Genomic DNA, 17,945 nt, shown 5'->3' on the forward strand with positions numbered 1-17,945 from the left:
TTCATGTACATGTAGTTGCCTTGATCCTACACTGTCAGTTGCATGTCCTGTCAAGTGCACGTGGTCCCATCATTGGGATAGATATCAGGAGACAACAACTCCAGGTCACATGACCCATGATAAGAAATACTGGTGCTCCCTCTGAATAACGGTTGTGCAGATGACCGAAGAACATGGGAATCTGGATATGTGAGTATATCAAGGCACAGTTGTTGTTTGCTTGTATGCGTCTGTTCTTGGCCACTGCATCTTCAGGTGGCCTTAAAGTGTCTACAGTTGACCTGGTCGATCAAGTGAGGTCTTTAACACTGACTGGTCTTTTCCGGACAAATGAATCTCTCCTGGTCCCCAGATCTTGCGTCCATGCTACCCTTCTCTCTGTTATTCTGGCTTTTTTCCTGGCTGGCGCTGCCGCCACCGCTGCTGCTGTTAGGGCCCTGAAGTTGGCGCTGGCGCTCCACACTGTGCCACAAGCCATAGCCAAAGTAGATCAGGAAGCCTGCGACGTAGTGAGGGGTTAGTGGATACAACAAACGTGTGGTGGTAAAAACACAACTGGTTGAAGCCTCATTCAGCCACAGAAGGTAAAAGGCCTTTTATAGTTGTTGGGACCCTGCAGATACTCACCCACAGCCATCCACAGAGAGAAACGTATCCAGGTATCGCCGCTCAGCTGCACCATGAGGTAAATATTGACAAAAACACTCAGGATGGGCAGAAATGGCAGCAGAGGAACCTGCAGCAGTAACAAGCAGAAAGAACAACCTTGAAATTTCATGAAATTAAACCACAAAGCAGAGTATGTAAATCTTCTCCCCCCCCCCTTTTTCTCCCCAATTGTATCCAGCTAATTACCCCATTCTTCCCAGCCGTCCCGGTCGCTGCTCTACCCCCTCTGCTGATCCAGGGAGGGCTGCAGACTACCACATGCCTCCTCCGATACATGTGGAGTCGCCAGCCGCTTCTTTTCACCTGACAGGGAAGAGTTTTGCCAGGGGGATGTAGCGCGTGGGAGGATTACACTATTCCCCCCAGTTCTCCCACCCGAACAAGCGCCCCGGCCGACCAGAGGAGGTGCTAATGCAGCGACCAGGACACATACGCATATCCGGCTTCCCATACACAGAAACGGCCAATAGTGTCAGTAGGGACACCCGACCAAGCTGGAGGTAACACGGGGATTTGAACCGCCAATCCCCGTGTTGGTAGGCAACGGAACAGAACACCACGCTACCCGCACGCCCGTAAATCTGTATTTTTAAAGGGTGGAATTCAATTCAAAGTGTTGGATTAGCCTTATTCCATGTCGCAGGGACTTATACAATGAAAGCAGAGTACAGCCAAATAAATCCTAACGTTGGTACACACCATGAAGGAGACCTTCTTGCTTGTTTGCGGTTGCCTGCAGATCATGAGGATGCAGCCGATGAAGATGAGGAAGGACAAGGACAGTACAGCCAGTATCCCTGGCTCCATACCAATGATGGAATGACCATGGTATGTTGTAAAGTAGCTGATCACACACACCAACAACACTGTGGTTTGAGAACACACACATGTCACCGACTCACTCACCTCCTTTCGACGAGTTCAACAACAGATGACGTTTATGGTTTCGTGTTTAGGGTTTTGCAGAGTTTGACCAGATATTGCTCTTTGGTTTCGAGCTTAGCACGCCTACCTAGCACACCAACTGACATGGTGACCACAGTGGAGGAATGCTCCGAGGGTGTAAGGGGAGGATGGAGGACAGACTGCAGAGTGGAACCTCCTCCTTTCAGCATGTTGAGGTGCGACTCGGACTCTGTTAGGTCGGACTCCCCCTCCTCAGATGAAAGGTGCTCTCTCTCACCATTACAAGTTCGCTTCTCAAGGGATCCATCTGGCTGGTACCTGGAGAGGGCCCCAAGTCAAAGGTCAAAGGGTATAGCTTATCCGGTTGTATAAGCTGTGACCCAAAAGCTCACAGTAGTGCTCTTTAAACAAACATGCAATGTTTTGTAATACAGTATTGTTCCCAGTGTTGCACCATAATGGATGTGTTTTCATTCCTGATACAGAAATGAAAACATCTTATTTTTCCATCATTGTGAAGTTTCTGCTCTCTAAACACGTTTACAACAGCAACGCTTGTGTTACCGCAGTGACCGATGTGACCGACTTGCCGCAGTGACCGATGTATTTATATCCGTATCACCCTGTGTGTGTATATAACCCCCAAACCACTTTCCAGGTATATCAGTTATGCAACATTTTAAAATAGACACATTTAATTTTAGGAAACAAATTAGTTCTATGTTACACAGATCTGCGTGCAAACTACAGTTAAACCAAGTTAAGGCGAAAACAAAAAACATACTGTGGTTGTATGTGCTAAGACTGTGGTCACCTCGGTGCAACAAAATAGGAAAGTAGGCCCAGAATTTTGAAAGTAGTTTAAGTTTGAGTAAACACCTGCCTGCACTCACACAGCCACTTCAGCACTATACAAAGGAAGCATTCAGAATCATTACATCACATGCCGAATGTGGTGCAATAGCATGAGCTATGCATTGCTCCAACCAGGCCCATAGTATTCGTGGTCTTCTGGCCAAAGCGGGGCAATAAATGTACCATGTCAACTGAGGAGTCCTTTTACAACCTTATAACCAGTGCAAATAAGGTGCACCAGAACTTGTAAAACCTCTCACCTCAGAATGAGAACGCAGACAGCGACGAGAGAATAGGCCAGCAGAGTCCCGATGGACATCATATCAACCAGGGCCTTCAGGTCAAACAGGAAAGCCATGATGGCTAAGGCACGAGAGGGGAATAGAACAGTTAGCACAAAATCCTTCCATCTTTAAAACGAAAGTCACAACTTTGGAAAGCAGATCAATAGAGAGAATTATTACTATGGTACATGTGGCATAAATCAGATTATTAAAGTGCATACGACACCAAAAATATGAAGTGAAACATTTAATCACACATTTAACACATCAAACACAGCGGCATAACATTAACAAGGTGACAGTCAGAGATAAAAAAAAGGGCTGTTTGCGGAGGCACCACACAGTGAATGCTTGTGATCAAATGCGGATTAGACTGCACGCAGACTTGTTCAAACAATCAAGGAAAAATAAAAGCAACAACTTTCCCCAGAAATGTTATGAAAAATGCAATCCTCTCCATAGCGAGTCTTTTTTGTTTTTTTGTTTTTTTTGTGCGAAACTGTGGTTTTGGCTGTGTCTTCTCTCGTATCCCAGCACATGACGTACTGTATGGAGCTGATCTTACCAGCATGGATCAAACTCAGACCAACGGTATGTCCGGGGCTCCTCACAACAACATAAAAAAAATAGAAAAACCTGTCTAGTCTCAGCTGACCTTTGTGCCCCCTGCCCACTGCTATCAGGTGCTAGTTGCAGTGCCTGGCCTCTGCTGAGTCTGGCCCTGCGAGAGCTGGTGTATACTGTGCCCCCTTGGGCTAACAGCTGCTCGCATCAAAGACTGTGAGAGCTCTGCAGCCAGCCAGCCACTGCAGCAGGTCATCCACCCTCCAGGCCTCAGCCCTGACCCCTCCACACAGCCGGAAAAGCACAACCACGTCCCCCCGCAATTTGCTTAATGTGGAATTGTTTCATTTCTTGGCTGGAAAGAGAAATTTTTGGCACCACATGTGCAAAACCCCACTCTCTGAGAGCTGATATGATGGTTTTCGTTCATCATCATCAGACATTATTGTATTTTCTGTGTGCATGCAAATTATAAGGGTCCCCATTAGCTGATACCACAGCATTGATAAATTGTTATCTCTATCAGGGAGGTTGTGTTGTTGCCCTTGTCGGTCTGTTTGTCTGTCTGTGTCTGCGTTGAACGTCTTCCATTCAGTGTTTGAACACTTGGAAATTAATACACACGATTAAACCCCATACAGAAAAAGTTTACTTGGACTTTGGAGTAATGTGAATAACGCAAGTGGGAATCCCGGTAACTATGGAAAGGCACAGATATTTTTCATAATGATTGGTAGGGTTGTTTTTCATGCTTTAAAAACAAAGCATCGCCCTGGTTAACATGCAGCCACCACCACCACTCATCACCACTAACACCAACCACCACCTCAGCGGATGCAGCGCTACGATTATAACCACGATATGTAGTGAAACATCAAGTCCTTTCTCTGGAGCTTACCCGCTGTGGTGCCTGCCGCCATGGTGGCAGCCACAGGTGACTGGCGCTTACTCACTGTGGACATAAATTTGAACAGAATACCATCTCGTGCCATGGCAAAGAGAATGCGGGGCAGAGGGAACATGGAGCCCAACAGGCTAGAGAAAAGAGGGTTCGAGGTTAAGTTGAAGGTATTCTGAGAAAGGAAACATTACACTGCACACCTGCACAACTGTGAAAGAAAACGTATGCAAATGGCCCTGAGAAACAGGCCAAGTCAAAGCTCATTGACACAAAATCTATTTGGGGGGGGGGGGTCATTTCAAGATTGTCAGGGTTATACAGGTTTGGAGGGGGGGGGTCACAAGAAAAGTGATCAATTGATTGGCATCTTGGACTGTATCTTTCACAGTTGTTGGGTGGATAAAGTTCAGCAGGGGTGATCCCTCTGGGTGTTCCCTGGCTCTCACCTGCTACTATACCGGAGCTCATAGTGGCAATAAGTGGGGTCTTCGTCTTAGGATTGATTCGGGCTAAGGCTTTGAAAAGCACCCCATCCTCTGCCATAGCATAGATTACACGAGGCATAGGGAAAATGGAGCCCAGCAGACTGCATGAAATAGCAAAGACATGCAGGACCATCACGTTAGTGGAGAGCCATAATTCACACACACGCACACACACACACACACACACACACACACACACACACACACACACACACACACACACACACACACACACACACACATTTACAGTCACATCATCAAAGCTTGGGGTGTAATTGAAGTCTTAGAGCAACTTTCTTTTCTGTAGGTACTGTTCCCAAAGTCACTGTAATTAAATTATCCTGTTTTACTTCAATGTCTTCCATTAATTTCCATTCATGTGAGAATACACCACAAGCACTGTTTGGGAGGAAATCAAGCATTTATGCTGCCAGATAAAAACTTTTTAGCTCTGAAAAATAAACAGAAATCACTTTTGATGGGGCTTTCATGAGCTCTAGGGTTGTGACACATAGAAGGCCATGTAAACCTTCACATGCCAAATGCCAATAATCTGAAGGGAAGACAAAGTTTATCATATGATGCTATTATGCATGAAATAACTTGCAAAATAGCGTGCAAATAGCCAAAAGGCAGCTGGAAGTAACAGCATGAGAAACATTAACAGGCCTTGAACGATCCAGACTTTCACTGATTTAAATGAAATTTGACAATGTGGTCATGGATGAAGCTCGTGGGCATAGTTTGGGAATGATCTGACGAGTAAAGGGATCCGTTCATGGAAATCTTTGGGAGCGAAATAGCCAACCTCCAGAAAAGAAAGACAAAATTGTGTCATGCTGAAATATTGTTTTGATACACTGCAAAATTTGCCAATCAGATGTAGGCCATTCACTGCGTGTAAATCATGAAGACATGCAATTCTCCCCCAACAAAGAGACTTCAGCCCTGCCCACAACTGCCCATTAAGCAATAGGAATCAATCAGACACTAAGACACAGAGATATACAGCCATAATTGACAAGACACCATCTTATTCACCATTATCACACATTTATTTGCATGCACGTGTGCTATGATCGTATACAAATATGAGATTACAAGCTTTGTTGACTGATTAATATCGTGTCTAGAAAGTCTGTTATCTAACAACATTTGTTGACATTTTGTAACCTCTTCCTTCAATCTCAAAAGTAGAAAACCAACAGAAACTGTTCATTACCTGGTTGAGAGGGCACACAACGAACCCACTGCCACTACATATTTAGCAGGGGACCAGCCCACGTACTCGAAGGCCATGGGGAGCGGGCTCTTCTCGTCCAGAAGGTAATAGGGCATCATCAGGGTGAGGGCAGCAGACACACCAAAGTAAGCCAGGAAACACACCGTCAGCGACACCACGATGCCAATGGGAATGGCCTTCTGTGGGTTCTTTACCTCCTCACCTGGTGCAGGGCAAACACAGACAGACGCCAGGCCGTTTTAATAAACCAGACGTAATGCGAAGTGGAGCAGTGGCATCTTGGATGACTGCCACAGTGTGATGAATGTATTTATTTATTTATTTATTGTCTTGTACACTTATACTTCTACATAGCATTTTTTTTCATTTTGTTGTTTTGTTTTAGGTGATCTATATGAGAAACTTACCAAATTAAATTCCATGAATATGTGAAGACACATAACCGATTCTGGTAAATTCAGAGCCACCCAGTCTATTAATAGAATCGGAAGGGGTTTCTTCCCCGGGGCCATAAGGGCACTAAACACCAGCTAACAGTAACATTAATAACTTACACTGTGTGTACTGTGTGTATACATGGCTAAAAACTGTAGTGCTGCTGTCGCTTGGCCTCTGACACTACGTTCCGGCTCAGTGAACGCTAAAGTCTCACCTGTTGTTGCGATACAGTCGAATCCAACAAAGGCGTAGAAGCAGGTGGCCGCTCCGGCGAGAGTCCCGCTGAAACCGTAGGGCATGAAGCCGCCGACGCCATAATCGCTGCTCACATTAGCTGTCACGGAAAGGTTCCTGGAACACAGATCGCCATTGTCACCGCTAGTTTAATTATACAAGAGATGAATTCGACAGAGAAAAATGAGCTGGGGCGTTTCTGCCCATGCTGAAATAAAAACATTTTTTTAAATTAACATTAAAATAAAAAAATGCCAGGTGTATCTGCTATCGCCGTGTTGGTGTTGCTCTTACGACATCATTTAATGTTGCTCCAGGACGTCATTGCAACTGACCAATCACATTGTTGTGCTGTCATGCGGCTCGTGCCTTTGCGACTCGGGGGTAAAGACGGTTGTGAGTTAGCCATCGGTTAGCTTAAGGTTCGCTATGGGTTAAGGTAAGGGTAGGGTAAGCGTTAGGTTAAGATTGGCTATCGGTTAGGGTAAAGTAAGTGTTAGGTTAAGGTTAGCTAGGTGTTAAGGTTGGGGTAAGGTAAGTGTTAAACTAATCTATGGGTTAGGGTAAGGGTAAGAAGGTAAGTGTTAGGTTAAGATTAGCTATCGGTTAGGGTAAGGTAAGTGTTAGGTTAAGGTTGTCGATAGGTTAAGGTTGGGGTAAGGTAAGTGTTAAGGTTAGCGATGGGTTAAGGTTAGGGTAAGGTAAGTGTTAGATTAAGATTAGCTATCAATTAGGGTGAAGTAAGTGTGTTAGGTTAAAATTGGGATTAGGTTGAGGCTGAGATTATGTTGGGTTAGTTTTGGTATTGTTCTGTTCTTTTTTCCCCATGATGCCATGGGAACAACATAGCGATATCAGACCATGCAAAATGCTGTGTCAAAACTGAGACAAGATGTAGCAGATTCAAGTCAATAATAATAATCCCCGAAACATACAATCAAAATAACATGCTTGTGCAGTAAAGTATTTAAACTAGGTAAGATTTCTTAAAACAAGGAGAAAAATGACTTAGTCACCTGAGAGAACAGAAATCGTGAGACAAGTTAAATTGCATCGACAGTGATTTTAAGATATTCTAGCTAGTCTGAAACATATCTTGCTACGTTTAAACATACAATTATTAGACAAAACCACTTAAAACAGCTGCCTACAAAACCTTATTTTGCACCTAAAAGTTCTGTTTTTTAAGATTTAATAAAAACTCAAGATATATATTATTAAATCATGATCATTAATCTTACATAATCTTACTAATTCTTGATAAGTCAGAATTCTTCAGTTGTATTAGTTTTGCAGTGTAGTCCTGTGAATGATGTTGGCTTCTCCATTAGCATAGACTGATAGTAATTACTGTGGCGAGCCGGCATGGAAGAATGAGTCAAGACGCAGAGATCTCTTTTTAACGGCAGCTCCCGTGTCCCAAACACCGCACGACCTTGGGACTGCTCTTTTATTTACTCACCGACCAGAACTAACATTACAACGATCTCCCCCCAAGGTCACCACTGGAGTCGTCTGTCCAAGTCACAGTCCTACAGTCAAGTCAAGTCAATAAGCCCAATATCACAAATTACAAATTTGCCTCAGGGGGCTTTACAGCAACACAACATCCTGTCCTTAGACAGTCAGTCAGTAAACAGTCCTCTACCCAGTCTAACTCAATTAACTGTCTGATGAGCCCCCGTGCTCCATCAGCGCGGAGCTGTCGAAGTCAGAGCGTCCGCCTGCTCCAGTTGCTACATAGCCCCCACAGGTCAGACATCCTCGACCATCACTTCAACTGACCAATCACGTTGTTGTGCTGTCTTGTGGTTCGTGTCTTTGCGACTTGGGGAAAAAGACTGTTGTGGGATTTGGTTGTCGGTTAGCTATCAGTTAGTTTAAGGTCCCCTGTCAGTGGCTGCGAACCTTTGGTGAAATCTTCTTGCGAACGGGACAATACAACCATACCTTGTCCCCTCGCACGAAGGCCTGCCGAAAGCACCGTGTATCATAGACCCACTTCTGTCCCGCCCCGGTGGTTGCAGGAGTCACATCAGTGCAAGTGCAGCCCCATGTCTCATCAACAGCCAAGCCAGTAGAACCACTCCCTGAGGCAGTGGTCCATCAAGCCATGGAACACCTGGAGATCCTGGGGATACACAGGGCACCAATAGCTGCAGGTTGTTGCTCCCTCATGCAGGAGCTTGCCACCTCCGGTATGCCAACCCATCGTGGAACTCCAAGTTGCCCCATTGAGAGTGGTAGGCCTTTACCTCAGGCCCCAGTGCTGACACTTCTGTCCACTCGGGGTACCGCCCTGTCTCCAGCCAGCCCCTCACCAGAGCCAGGGCTATGTCTGCCTCCTGCTGATGCCTCAGTTGCTGCGTGGTCAACGGGAACCACCTCTCCTCGTTGCTGGTGTTATGAACGGCTGCCACCGTCAGTGTCATCTGGTCCCATTCCTCCTGCTGCTGGGCACTCCAATGCTGCACCAGGGCTCTGTGCCTGCTGAGCAATGGCTGCTCGGCGACTGGCTCGCTGGTCCCTGAGCCTGCTCCTCACCCAGCTGGAACAGAGCACTATGATCTTCATGCTGAGGGTGATGGCTGCCTCCAACATGTTAACATGGGCTCCCCAGCAGGTCAGCAGGTCCAGGCCAATGATGCGCTGGTCTTGGATGTTGGTGATCCAGAACTTGTGCACCAGCTCTTGGTCACCAGCCCGGACTTGCAGTGAATTCTTGCCTCTCATGCCAGTCTTTTCTCCTGTCACTGTCATCAGTTGGATGTTGATTGGTGACCATGCCACCAATAGAGGGCTGGTGGTGCCCGGGAGGACGCAAGGTCACCCAAGGGAAATGGTAGGATCAACTGTAAGGCAGTCAAGATACAATCCTTTGGTGTGACCTAGGTGGCCAACCAGTTTGCATCGGCCTTGAGGGGGGGCTGGAGACTGGAGTGGCAGTCCCGTCACTAGGCCACTCCGCCGTCATTTCCCTGCCAGCCGGGTGACTCTGGCTTTCGGTACTGGTGCTGGGCAGTCATGGGCTATGTGACCAGGCTCATCATACCGGTAACAGCAGTCAGTCGGCCAGTGTGGATGTCGCCTGGATGTTGGAGGCCATCACTGAGACAGCTGTGGTTGAAGCCGAACTTGGTAGACCCCTTCTTCCGCTTTGTCTTCATCGTCGTTGGCCAACCTGACGTGTGGTCAGAGAGCGGGGGCCCTCTGCTGGGTAAGCAGTACCACCTTGGCCTGTTCAGCTTCAAAGAGAGCCTCGCTGAGGGACTGGGGCATGGCGAGGCGTACATGCTGGCGCAACTGCTCTGGCGTGAGCCCCCGCAGGCAAGTGTGGAGGGCCAGTGCCTCTTGGGTGGCTGCGTTGAACTGCGGGTAACCGTGCTGGGCATATAGCTGCACATCTGCAGCAAAGTTACCCAGGCTCTCTCACTCCTGGCAGAGGCAGCTGACTAGCTGCTCCCTGCTCTCTCAGTGAAGGGTCGTTGCCCAAATCACCTTTCCAGAGCCATGGTCAGGGCTTGGAGGTCCCGCTGCTCTGCTGGGGCTAAGTCGAGGAGCACCTGCAAAGCTTTTCCCTCTAATGCCAGAGCCAGGTGGACGGCAGCTTCCTCGTTGCTCCATCCACTGTGCCATGCCGCAATTGGACTTGCGAGAGGTACGGCTCTAGCTGTGTCATCCCGTTGTACTTGGGCAGCTTGGCCAGTGTTCTATGTGCAGCATCCCTCCCGCTCACTAGGGTGCGATCGGTGGTGGTGGGCTGCAGGCGTTCCCTGATGCTGGTCCTCCTGGCCTCTGGGGGGCGGTGGTGCTGCGTTGTACTGGCGCCATCAGGATGGGCTGGAGAACGTCCATTTCTGGCAGGCTCCGTCTTTTGCCACGCCAGGTTTTCCAAGTGCCAACAGGTCTGCTCAATGTCCCACTTCAGTCTCTGGATCTCCCTCTCCATTCTTCAGCGAAATCCCACTGCTGACACCAACTTGGCGAGGCCGGCGTGGGAGAATGAGTCGAGCGGCAGGGATTTCTTTTTAATGGCAGCTCCCGTGTCCCCATACACTGCACAACCCCAGGAGTGCCCTTTTATTTACACACCGACCAGAACTAACATTACAACAATCTCCCCCTGAGGTCATCACTGGAGTCGTCAGTCCAAGTCACGGTCCTACAGTCAGTCAGTCAGTAAACAGTCCTCTCCCCAGTCCGAGTCAAACCCCCAACATGAGCCAAACATCTGAGCACATAAAATTCTAACATTTTCAACCCAAACATTAACAGTCCCATGAGCCCCTGCGCTCCCTCAGTGCAGAGCCGCCAACAGTCAGAGCGACTGCCTCCTCCAATAGCTAAGATACTTTAACTGTTCAACTCATAACATCACACTGTTGATGTCATTGCACATTTTTTATTTTGTATTGCTGATTTTCTGGAAGGTTTTCTACTGTTACTATCAGGTGAATGCACTGTATGTTGCAAATATTGCACTATAGCATATAGTATGACTTGCACCGCTGCTTTATGCTGGCCATGGGAAAATAATTTCCATTTAACACTGATATACACAACTAATCACTGGTTTGACCCATATAATTTGGTCATACTCCAGCTCATCTGAGAACTGGATAGAGAGATGGAAATCTTTGCCAATCACTTCAGCAGTAATATCATCTCTAATCCATTTCTATTTCGGGGCGTCCCAAGATCAGCATACCAACTGTGATGCAGAGCGTGCTTGCCTTCACTTTTCTGTTTGAAAGAGGCCTGATTTATACATTCTTTGTGGTAGCGTCTCCCTCACTATTGATGCTTCCACTGTTTCGCCATCCCCTTGCAACCTTGCGATCATCTTAGACCCAGCCTTTCACTGAAACTTCACATCAACCGCATGTTCAAATCTTCATGCAACGCCAACATGTCCTAAATGTAAAAACGTTTCATTCCCTTTTAAAAAGGGTAGAAATGGGCGTGTTACACTGCATCAAGTTTGAAAGAAAGATGAAGAAAAATGTCTCAGTAATAGTAGATCAGATAGTTTTGTAAGCCATTTTACCAAACTGATATATACTTTTGTGCTGAGAGAGGGATTTCTGAGAGATTTTGAGTGGTTGGGTGCAGGTGCTGGGTGTATACAGGATGGAAACTGGGTTACTGGTGATTTGCGTACTCAGCACCTCATGGACTCACTCCACAGTGTGGTGAATGAAAGCAGCAGAAATCTCCCGGCGGTGACGTGAACGGTTACCTCGTTACTATGGTGACGTTGATGAGAGATTCCTCTGGTATCTTCCAGTTGAGCGGGTCTCCTTTGACGAAGCCAGAGATGATGACGAACATGAGCACCAGCACGTTGATGGAGGTGAAGACTTTATTCACCCAGGCTGACTCCTTCACGCCGAACGACAGGAGTCCTGGCAGAGGGAGGGGAGGGCATCACAAAGTCATATTTTTAGAGTCTTGCACAAGGACACATCAGCAGAGCAGATTTTTTTTGCTGACACAGGGGCTGAAGAACAGGCTGTTTACTCTTGAAGTGCTGGCTGTAGTTTATGTGTACAGTATAATGGTGTTTCTGCACATTGAGACGGGTTTAAGCTGGTTTAAGACACCAGCATTTTACGTACGGGTATTCTACTTTTTAATGTACAGCACATTTTACTCAAAATTCATGCATCATCTTGCATTCTTTTTATAGTAACCCATTTTCTGAGTATTTTACTATCAAGGGAATCTGATAATGACCACTACACTATTACATTCTGTAGTCCTCGTGAGGCGCTTTGCCCTCGTCAACCCCTTTCTAGCAGAGGTGTAAAAACCAGGTCCAGAAAGTAAAAATTCAAACCATGTATTTGCTCCACTCATGCACTACACCAGCAGATTCCAGTCAACACCACCCCTCAACTAGTGAAATCAGCTGGTTTAGTAACATGGTTGGAGCAAATACACAGTTTGGACATTTACTTTCTTGACCTGGATTTTACACCTCTGCTTTCTAGTTGCACAGTTTTGTTATTTGTTATGATCATCAGCCCAGCATTCAACACAAAAGGGTTTTCACATAGGTTTCGGGACAACTTTGATTGACAGCCCCCAAAATGGACAAAACAAAAGCAGGACAGAACAGTGGTTCGCATTCATAATGGTGGTAGTTCTTCCTGTGTGCTGCCATCCTTGCCACGTCAGTGGCAGGATGGCAGCACATTAATGAGCAGTTCCTGCACCAGGTATCTTTAAATATTCAGTGTCCATTTTCTGCATTATTTTACAACATGTGACCCTAAGAAAAGGAAATAGGGGAGGGATGTCTCCGGGTCACACTGGTCTGAGTTAATCGCTGCATTGGCACACTTGCAGCTAAGACATATGACTTTTTTGTTTTATTTTTTTGCTTTGCTTGGAAAGCTGTTGTCTCTCTCCTCTATGGGAGTTTCATTCAAACTTTATTAATGTAGCACGAGCCATGCATCAAGTGCAACTCCACGTGCTGAACATAAAAAGTGGAAATAAGAGTTAGTTAAGAACATGAGTTTAAATAAAAAGCATGAAAATGATCTGTGTTACATACACATGGTGTCCTGAAAAAAAATGGCAAGTTCTATTGCCAGTTCCTGTCTCGGTATCCCTCCTTAATGCGTACAGAGACGCCCTCTTTTCCGCCTCTGTGATTTGGGCGAAGGGTCTTGCTACCCAGACCCTTCTCCACAGTTTGTGCAGGATGTGGTTGAAACCATTCCCGAACATGGATAATAAAAAATAAAATAAATAAAATGCTGGGATTGTTCTGCTTTGAAGGAACCAGTCACTATTCTGGTGGTCTGGACTTCAAGTGACTGCACTCCTTCAAAACGCTGACAAATTCCGTACACATGAATTCACGAGCAACATGTTGGTGATTTGGGGAAGTGAGCAATGAAGAAGTCTCTCGTCAAAATGCTAACAAAAAATGTTGACATTTGGCGGCGTCCGGGTGGCGTGGTGGTCTATTCCGTTGCCTACCAACATGGGGATATCGCCGGTTCAAATCCCCGTGTTACCTCCGGCTTGGTCGGTTGTCTCTACAGACACAACTGGCCGTGTCTGCAGGTGGGAAGCCGGATGTGGGTTTGTGTCCTGGTCACTGCACTACCGCCTCCTCTGGTCGGTCGGGGCGCCTGTTCGGGGGGAAGGGGAACTGGAGGGAATAGCGTGATCCTCTCACGCGCTACGTCCCCCCTGGCGAAACTCCTCACTGTCAGATGAAAAGAAGCGGCTGGCGACTCCACATGTATCAGAGGAGGCATGTGGTAGTCTGCAGCCCTCCCCGGCCCAGCAGAGGGGGTGGAGCAGCAACCGCGACGGCTCAGAAGAGTGGGGTAATTGGCCAAGTACAACTGGGAGAAAAAGGGGGGAAATCCCCCCCCCCAAAAAGTGGACATTTGTCGACTTCATGGTTGCCATTATAAAGATGAAAGGAACAAGTATAGTCTGTTTAATGGTACTGTAAAACAGCAATATGATTTAGATTTGGAAAAACTATACCAGCTAGCTTAAACACCTCCACTAGCTCTGTACAGATGAAGAGCGGTAGTTGCAAAACCAGGCTTCTGCCATAGCTGGTTGGCAAACAGGCGAGCACATCGCGGTTGGAAACTGGGTTCTTTGCAAAACTTTGACATTGCTGATGGAATGAGTCAAACATGCCTCGACGGGAGTGCAATCAAATTCTTTGTTTACATTATCCACAGAGAAATCAAACTGTTCCTGGTGCTGCTCGGGGGAGGTTGTCTGCAGCACAAGGGGTGTGGAGGATATAGGCTGGGTATGTCTGACCAGATTTGGTCGGCATGTATCAGAATACTGTAGAAGTTTATCCTGTCCCTTGGGCCAGCCATGGATATTATGTCAGCTATAGAGGCACACAGCATTTAAGCGAGTTGGGAGGACAACCTCGCCAACCATCCTTCCTTCAGTCGGGGTGCAATAGAGGAGCGGTCATTTCTCTGGCGAGAGGCCAGGCAGCAATAGCCTAGAGATCACTTCAGATTTCAATAGCCTAAAGATTACTTCACATGCACTAGACTGGAAGGTTGCCAGTTTGAAATCCCTGGACTGGTTACGACAATCTGAGCTGAAAAATAAATGAGTATCAACTCTAACTTTCATCAGCAGCTCCTTGAGAAAGGGACAGAATTATGAATTGCTGCTCAGTACTAAACAGTGGAGGGCTGTGGTTGGACTGGGGAGGCTCCTCGGTCTGAATGTTTGCAGCCGTATGAATGTGAAAGGGTGTTTCTGGGCAAAAGGTTAGAAAAGAGGGTGGGTAACCAAGGGTACTGCCGCTAGTGAACTGACACAAACCTGATATTCAAAGTGAAGCAGCCTGGCAAGAGTAGCACATGTGTCCTGCCTCTCATTAAGCACTTATCGCGAAACGTTCTGCCATCTCTTTATTGCATTAAGCCGAACGTCGCTCATATGAATTCATATTCTGAAAAATGTACCGCTAAAATTTTCCATTTTATTTTTTTGTGTGTTTTTTTTACCCCCCCCCCCCTCTCCCCATGCAGTTTTTATTGGGTGCTTTACCAGAGAGCAGTAGAATAAGGCAGACGGCGAAGAAGTCAGGATACTGGGCCAAACCAGGGGAGTTCATGCTGAAGTAGGTCTTACAGAACCTTTCTATGTGTCCTCCTATCAGCTCATCAAAGGTACCGCTCCACGCCCTGGCTACCGAGGATGTGCCTGATGAAAAACAGAAGCGCAGACAACATTAGGAGCCTGCAAGGATACAAAGGGCAATGCAATAATGTGAAGATACAAGCGTGATAACTTGGGGACAACATCTGCACACTGACAGGACACAAACGTACCAATCACATAGGAGAGGATGAGGTTCCATCCAGTTATGAAGGCCCAGATCTCCCCCACAGTGACGTAACTGTAAAGGTAGGCAGAACCGGTCTTGGGAACACGGGCGCCGAACTCGGCGTAGCAAAGGCCGGCCATGACGGAGGCCAGCGCCGCGATGAGGAAGGAGATGACGATGCTCGGGCCCGAGTTGCCCTTGGCCACTTCTCCGGCTAGGACGTAGACCCCTGCCCCCAGGGTGCTGCCAACTCCCAGGGCGATAAGGTCCATGGTGCTCAGGCAGCGACACAGCTTGGAGTCCTCCAGGCTGCTCATGTCAACCACTTTCCTGCGCACCAGGGAGCGGCCGAACGACAAAACCTGACCCAGCATGCTTCTAACTCCTGTCTTCTAACTCCTGTAGAAGCCAACAGACAGGGAGAGAGTGAGAAAAGCAACGGGGATTTGTGTATGTGTGTGTGTGTGTGTGTGTGTGTGTGTGTGTGTGTATGTGTGTGTGTGTTTGTGTATGTGAACATGTCTGTTCTATGACAAGTATGTGCTTGCACGGTTATGTCTGTCTGAGCGTATTTGACTGGGGGGGAGAGCTATGATTTAGCATTGTGGTATGTGCATTTATGTGTGTGCACACAAGTGCTACCAAGAAAGACACACACACACACACACACACACACACACACACAAAAAAAAAGGGAAAAATAACCTTATGAAGAGTGTAATCTTTCAAAAGAGTCAGACTTTAACGGAGGAAAAAAAATGAACCAGCTTCGCTCGGCACACTGGTTACTGCAAATATTGATGTTGGTATCAATATTTGTGTAGGGGCCCACATTTTAACGTTCGTAAAAAAAATGCACAAAACTTGTGAAACCATGTGCCTTTGTGCACATTATGTTCTGGTAAACACCTCTTTCAACGTTTGAACACCTCTTGCGACTCCAACCCTAAAAAAAAACTAAACAAAAAAAAAACAAACAAGCAAACCAATAAAAGCAGCAATTATATAACTTGAAAAGAAAAAGCAAAGGTGGGGTTTTGATAGTCCATTAACCCTACAACCCCAAGCATGCATGGGTCAGGAACACAACCCAGTTCGCCAAATCTACAGTGTGGTGAAGTTCTTAATTGCCCCATATTAACCCATTGTCTGGGGTTATGATGCAGATCCAAGTACTCACAAGGCTGCATTCATGCGAGGGCCGTGAATGTACCAATATGACACAATAAGGTCATTCCGGTAACCTTCTTCACTAATTACCGCATTTTCAATATACAGCGACAACAAAGAAGAATCTGCAGACATTCTCCCATATTTATCCCTTCACGAATGCACAACTGTCCACTTGCATTAGTATACTGTCTGGGGTGTGACCATATTTCCTTTCTAAGAAAATACTGAATTTCCATGAATTCAGTACAATCAATGAGCAAATAAATATCTCCTCTCTCGGGTGAACAGTGTTCGTTCTGCTTTCTGAAGCTTAATCCTCCCCTTTCAGCCGATACTTTTATTATCGTGGTATCAAACCGGCACTGACTACCGTTCAAATGTGCATTGATTTCCATTGAAGTGTGGATTTTCAAAGCGAGACGGATGCAAATGAGTTCTTGCTTCTTACAGCTCATTAACATGACAATTTCAGCTCCGGGATACAGTTGAGCTGCGCTACTTGCAGGGGAGCCACATGTTCAACTAGCTGGACATTAATGGGACACTACCACACCCGCTGTAAACCAGAGGGAAATGAAAATAGTTTGAAGAGACCTTCAGAGATCAAATTATTTCAATTTCATGGCAGCTTATGTCAAAGCAAGTGTAGCATTGCATCAAATCCCAAGTTTGAAGTTTAGTTGCAGTAACTTCATGTACAGCATTGTTGCTACTGTAATTGAAATTATCACTCAGTGTTAGTTTTTCTAATAAGATAAGACATCGACTAGTTGTTGGACCATCATGCATTAGCTCTTAAAGCAATAACCTACCTGGCACAATGTTGGCTGACGGGCACACAATGAGTTCTGATGACTGAACAGGAAAGTGATTAAAAGCTTCGGCGCGCCTCTTGCAGATCTGGGTTGTTGTATATATTGCAGGTAGCCTCACCAGACCAGATGAACAAGGAGCACAGGCAAAACTCAAAGTCAGTCTCAGGAGTGCATGGGCTGCAGCCTCAGTACTATGCCCTTCCAGTCTGCTCAACTCTTACTTACTCTACTGGCATGTACACTGTACAGAACGCAACTTTAACTCCTCCCCTCTGTCCCCAGTGCTCCTCCTCCGTAGGGTCTGCCCCCGTCATGCCCCTGGAGCCAGCCACCAGGCCTGCCCCAGCCACTGGAGTGACGTCCCATGGGCAGGGAAGAGAAAAGGGAGGAGGGGAGACAGATGGGAAAAGGTTGGGGGCATTTTTGCTCCATGACTGTGGCCCGGGGGAGCCAATAACTACACAATGAGCCTAATCTATCTAACGCCAAAGGAGGAGAATGAAAAGATCTCGCATTCTGTCTCTCCTCCGCTATAG

General features: G+C 46.7%; 1 protein-coding gene across 1 annotated transcript; it reads right to left on the reverse strand.

Annotated features, from left to right (window-relative positions):
• Window positions 1-236: 236 nt before the first annotated feature.
• Window positions 237-17,611, reverse strand: slc7a2 (solute carrier family 7 member 2). Its single transcript, XM_056282799.1, has 12 exons — window positions 17,407-17,611; window positions 15,426-15,820; window positions 15,142-15,297; window positions 11,819-11,984; window positions 6,560-6,696; window positions 5,887-6,109; window positions 4,177-4,313; window positions 2,691-2,793; window positions 1,682-1,893; window positions 1,369-1,535; window positions 628-736; window positions 237-499 (listed from the first exon to the last, which is right to left on the reverse strand). The coding sequence occupies exons 2-12, from the start codon at window positions 15,793-15,795 to the stop codon at window positions 303-305; spliced, it is 1,977 nt and encodes a 658-aa protein (XP_056138774.1). The 5' UTR covers window positions 15,796-15,820; window positions 17,407-17,611; the 3' UTR covers window positions 237-302.
• Between the last annotated feature and the right edge of the window lie 334 nt (window positions 17,612-17,945).

The sequence above is a fragment of the Lampris incognitus genome, chromosome 1 (genome assembly GCF_029633865.1).
Source record: "Lampris incognitus isolate fLamInc1 chromosome 1, fLamInc1.hap2, whole genome shotgun sequence".
In the NCBI taxonomy this organism is placed as follows: Eukaryota; Metazoa; Chordata; class Actinopteri; order Lampriformes; family Lampridae; genus Lampris; species Lampris incognitus.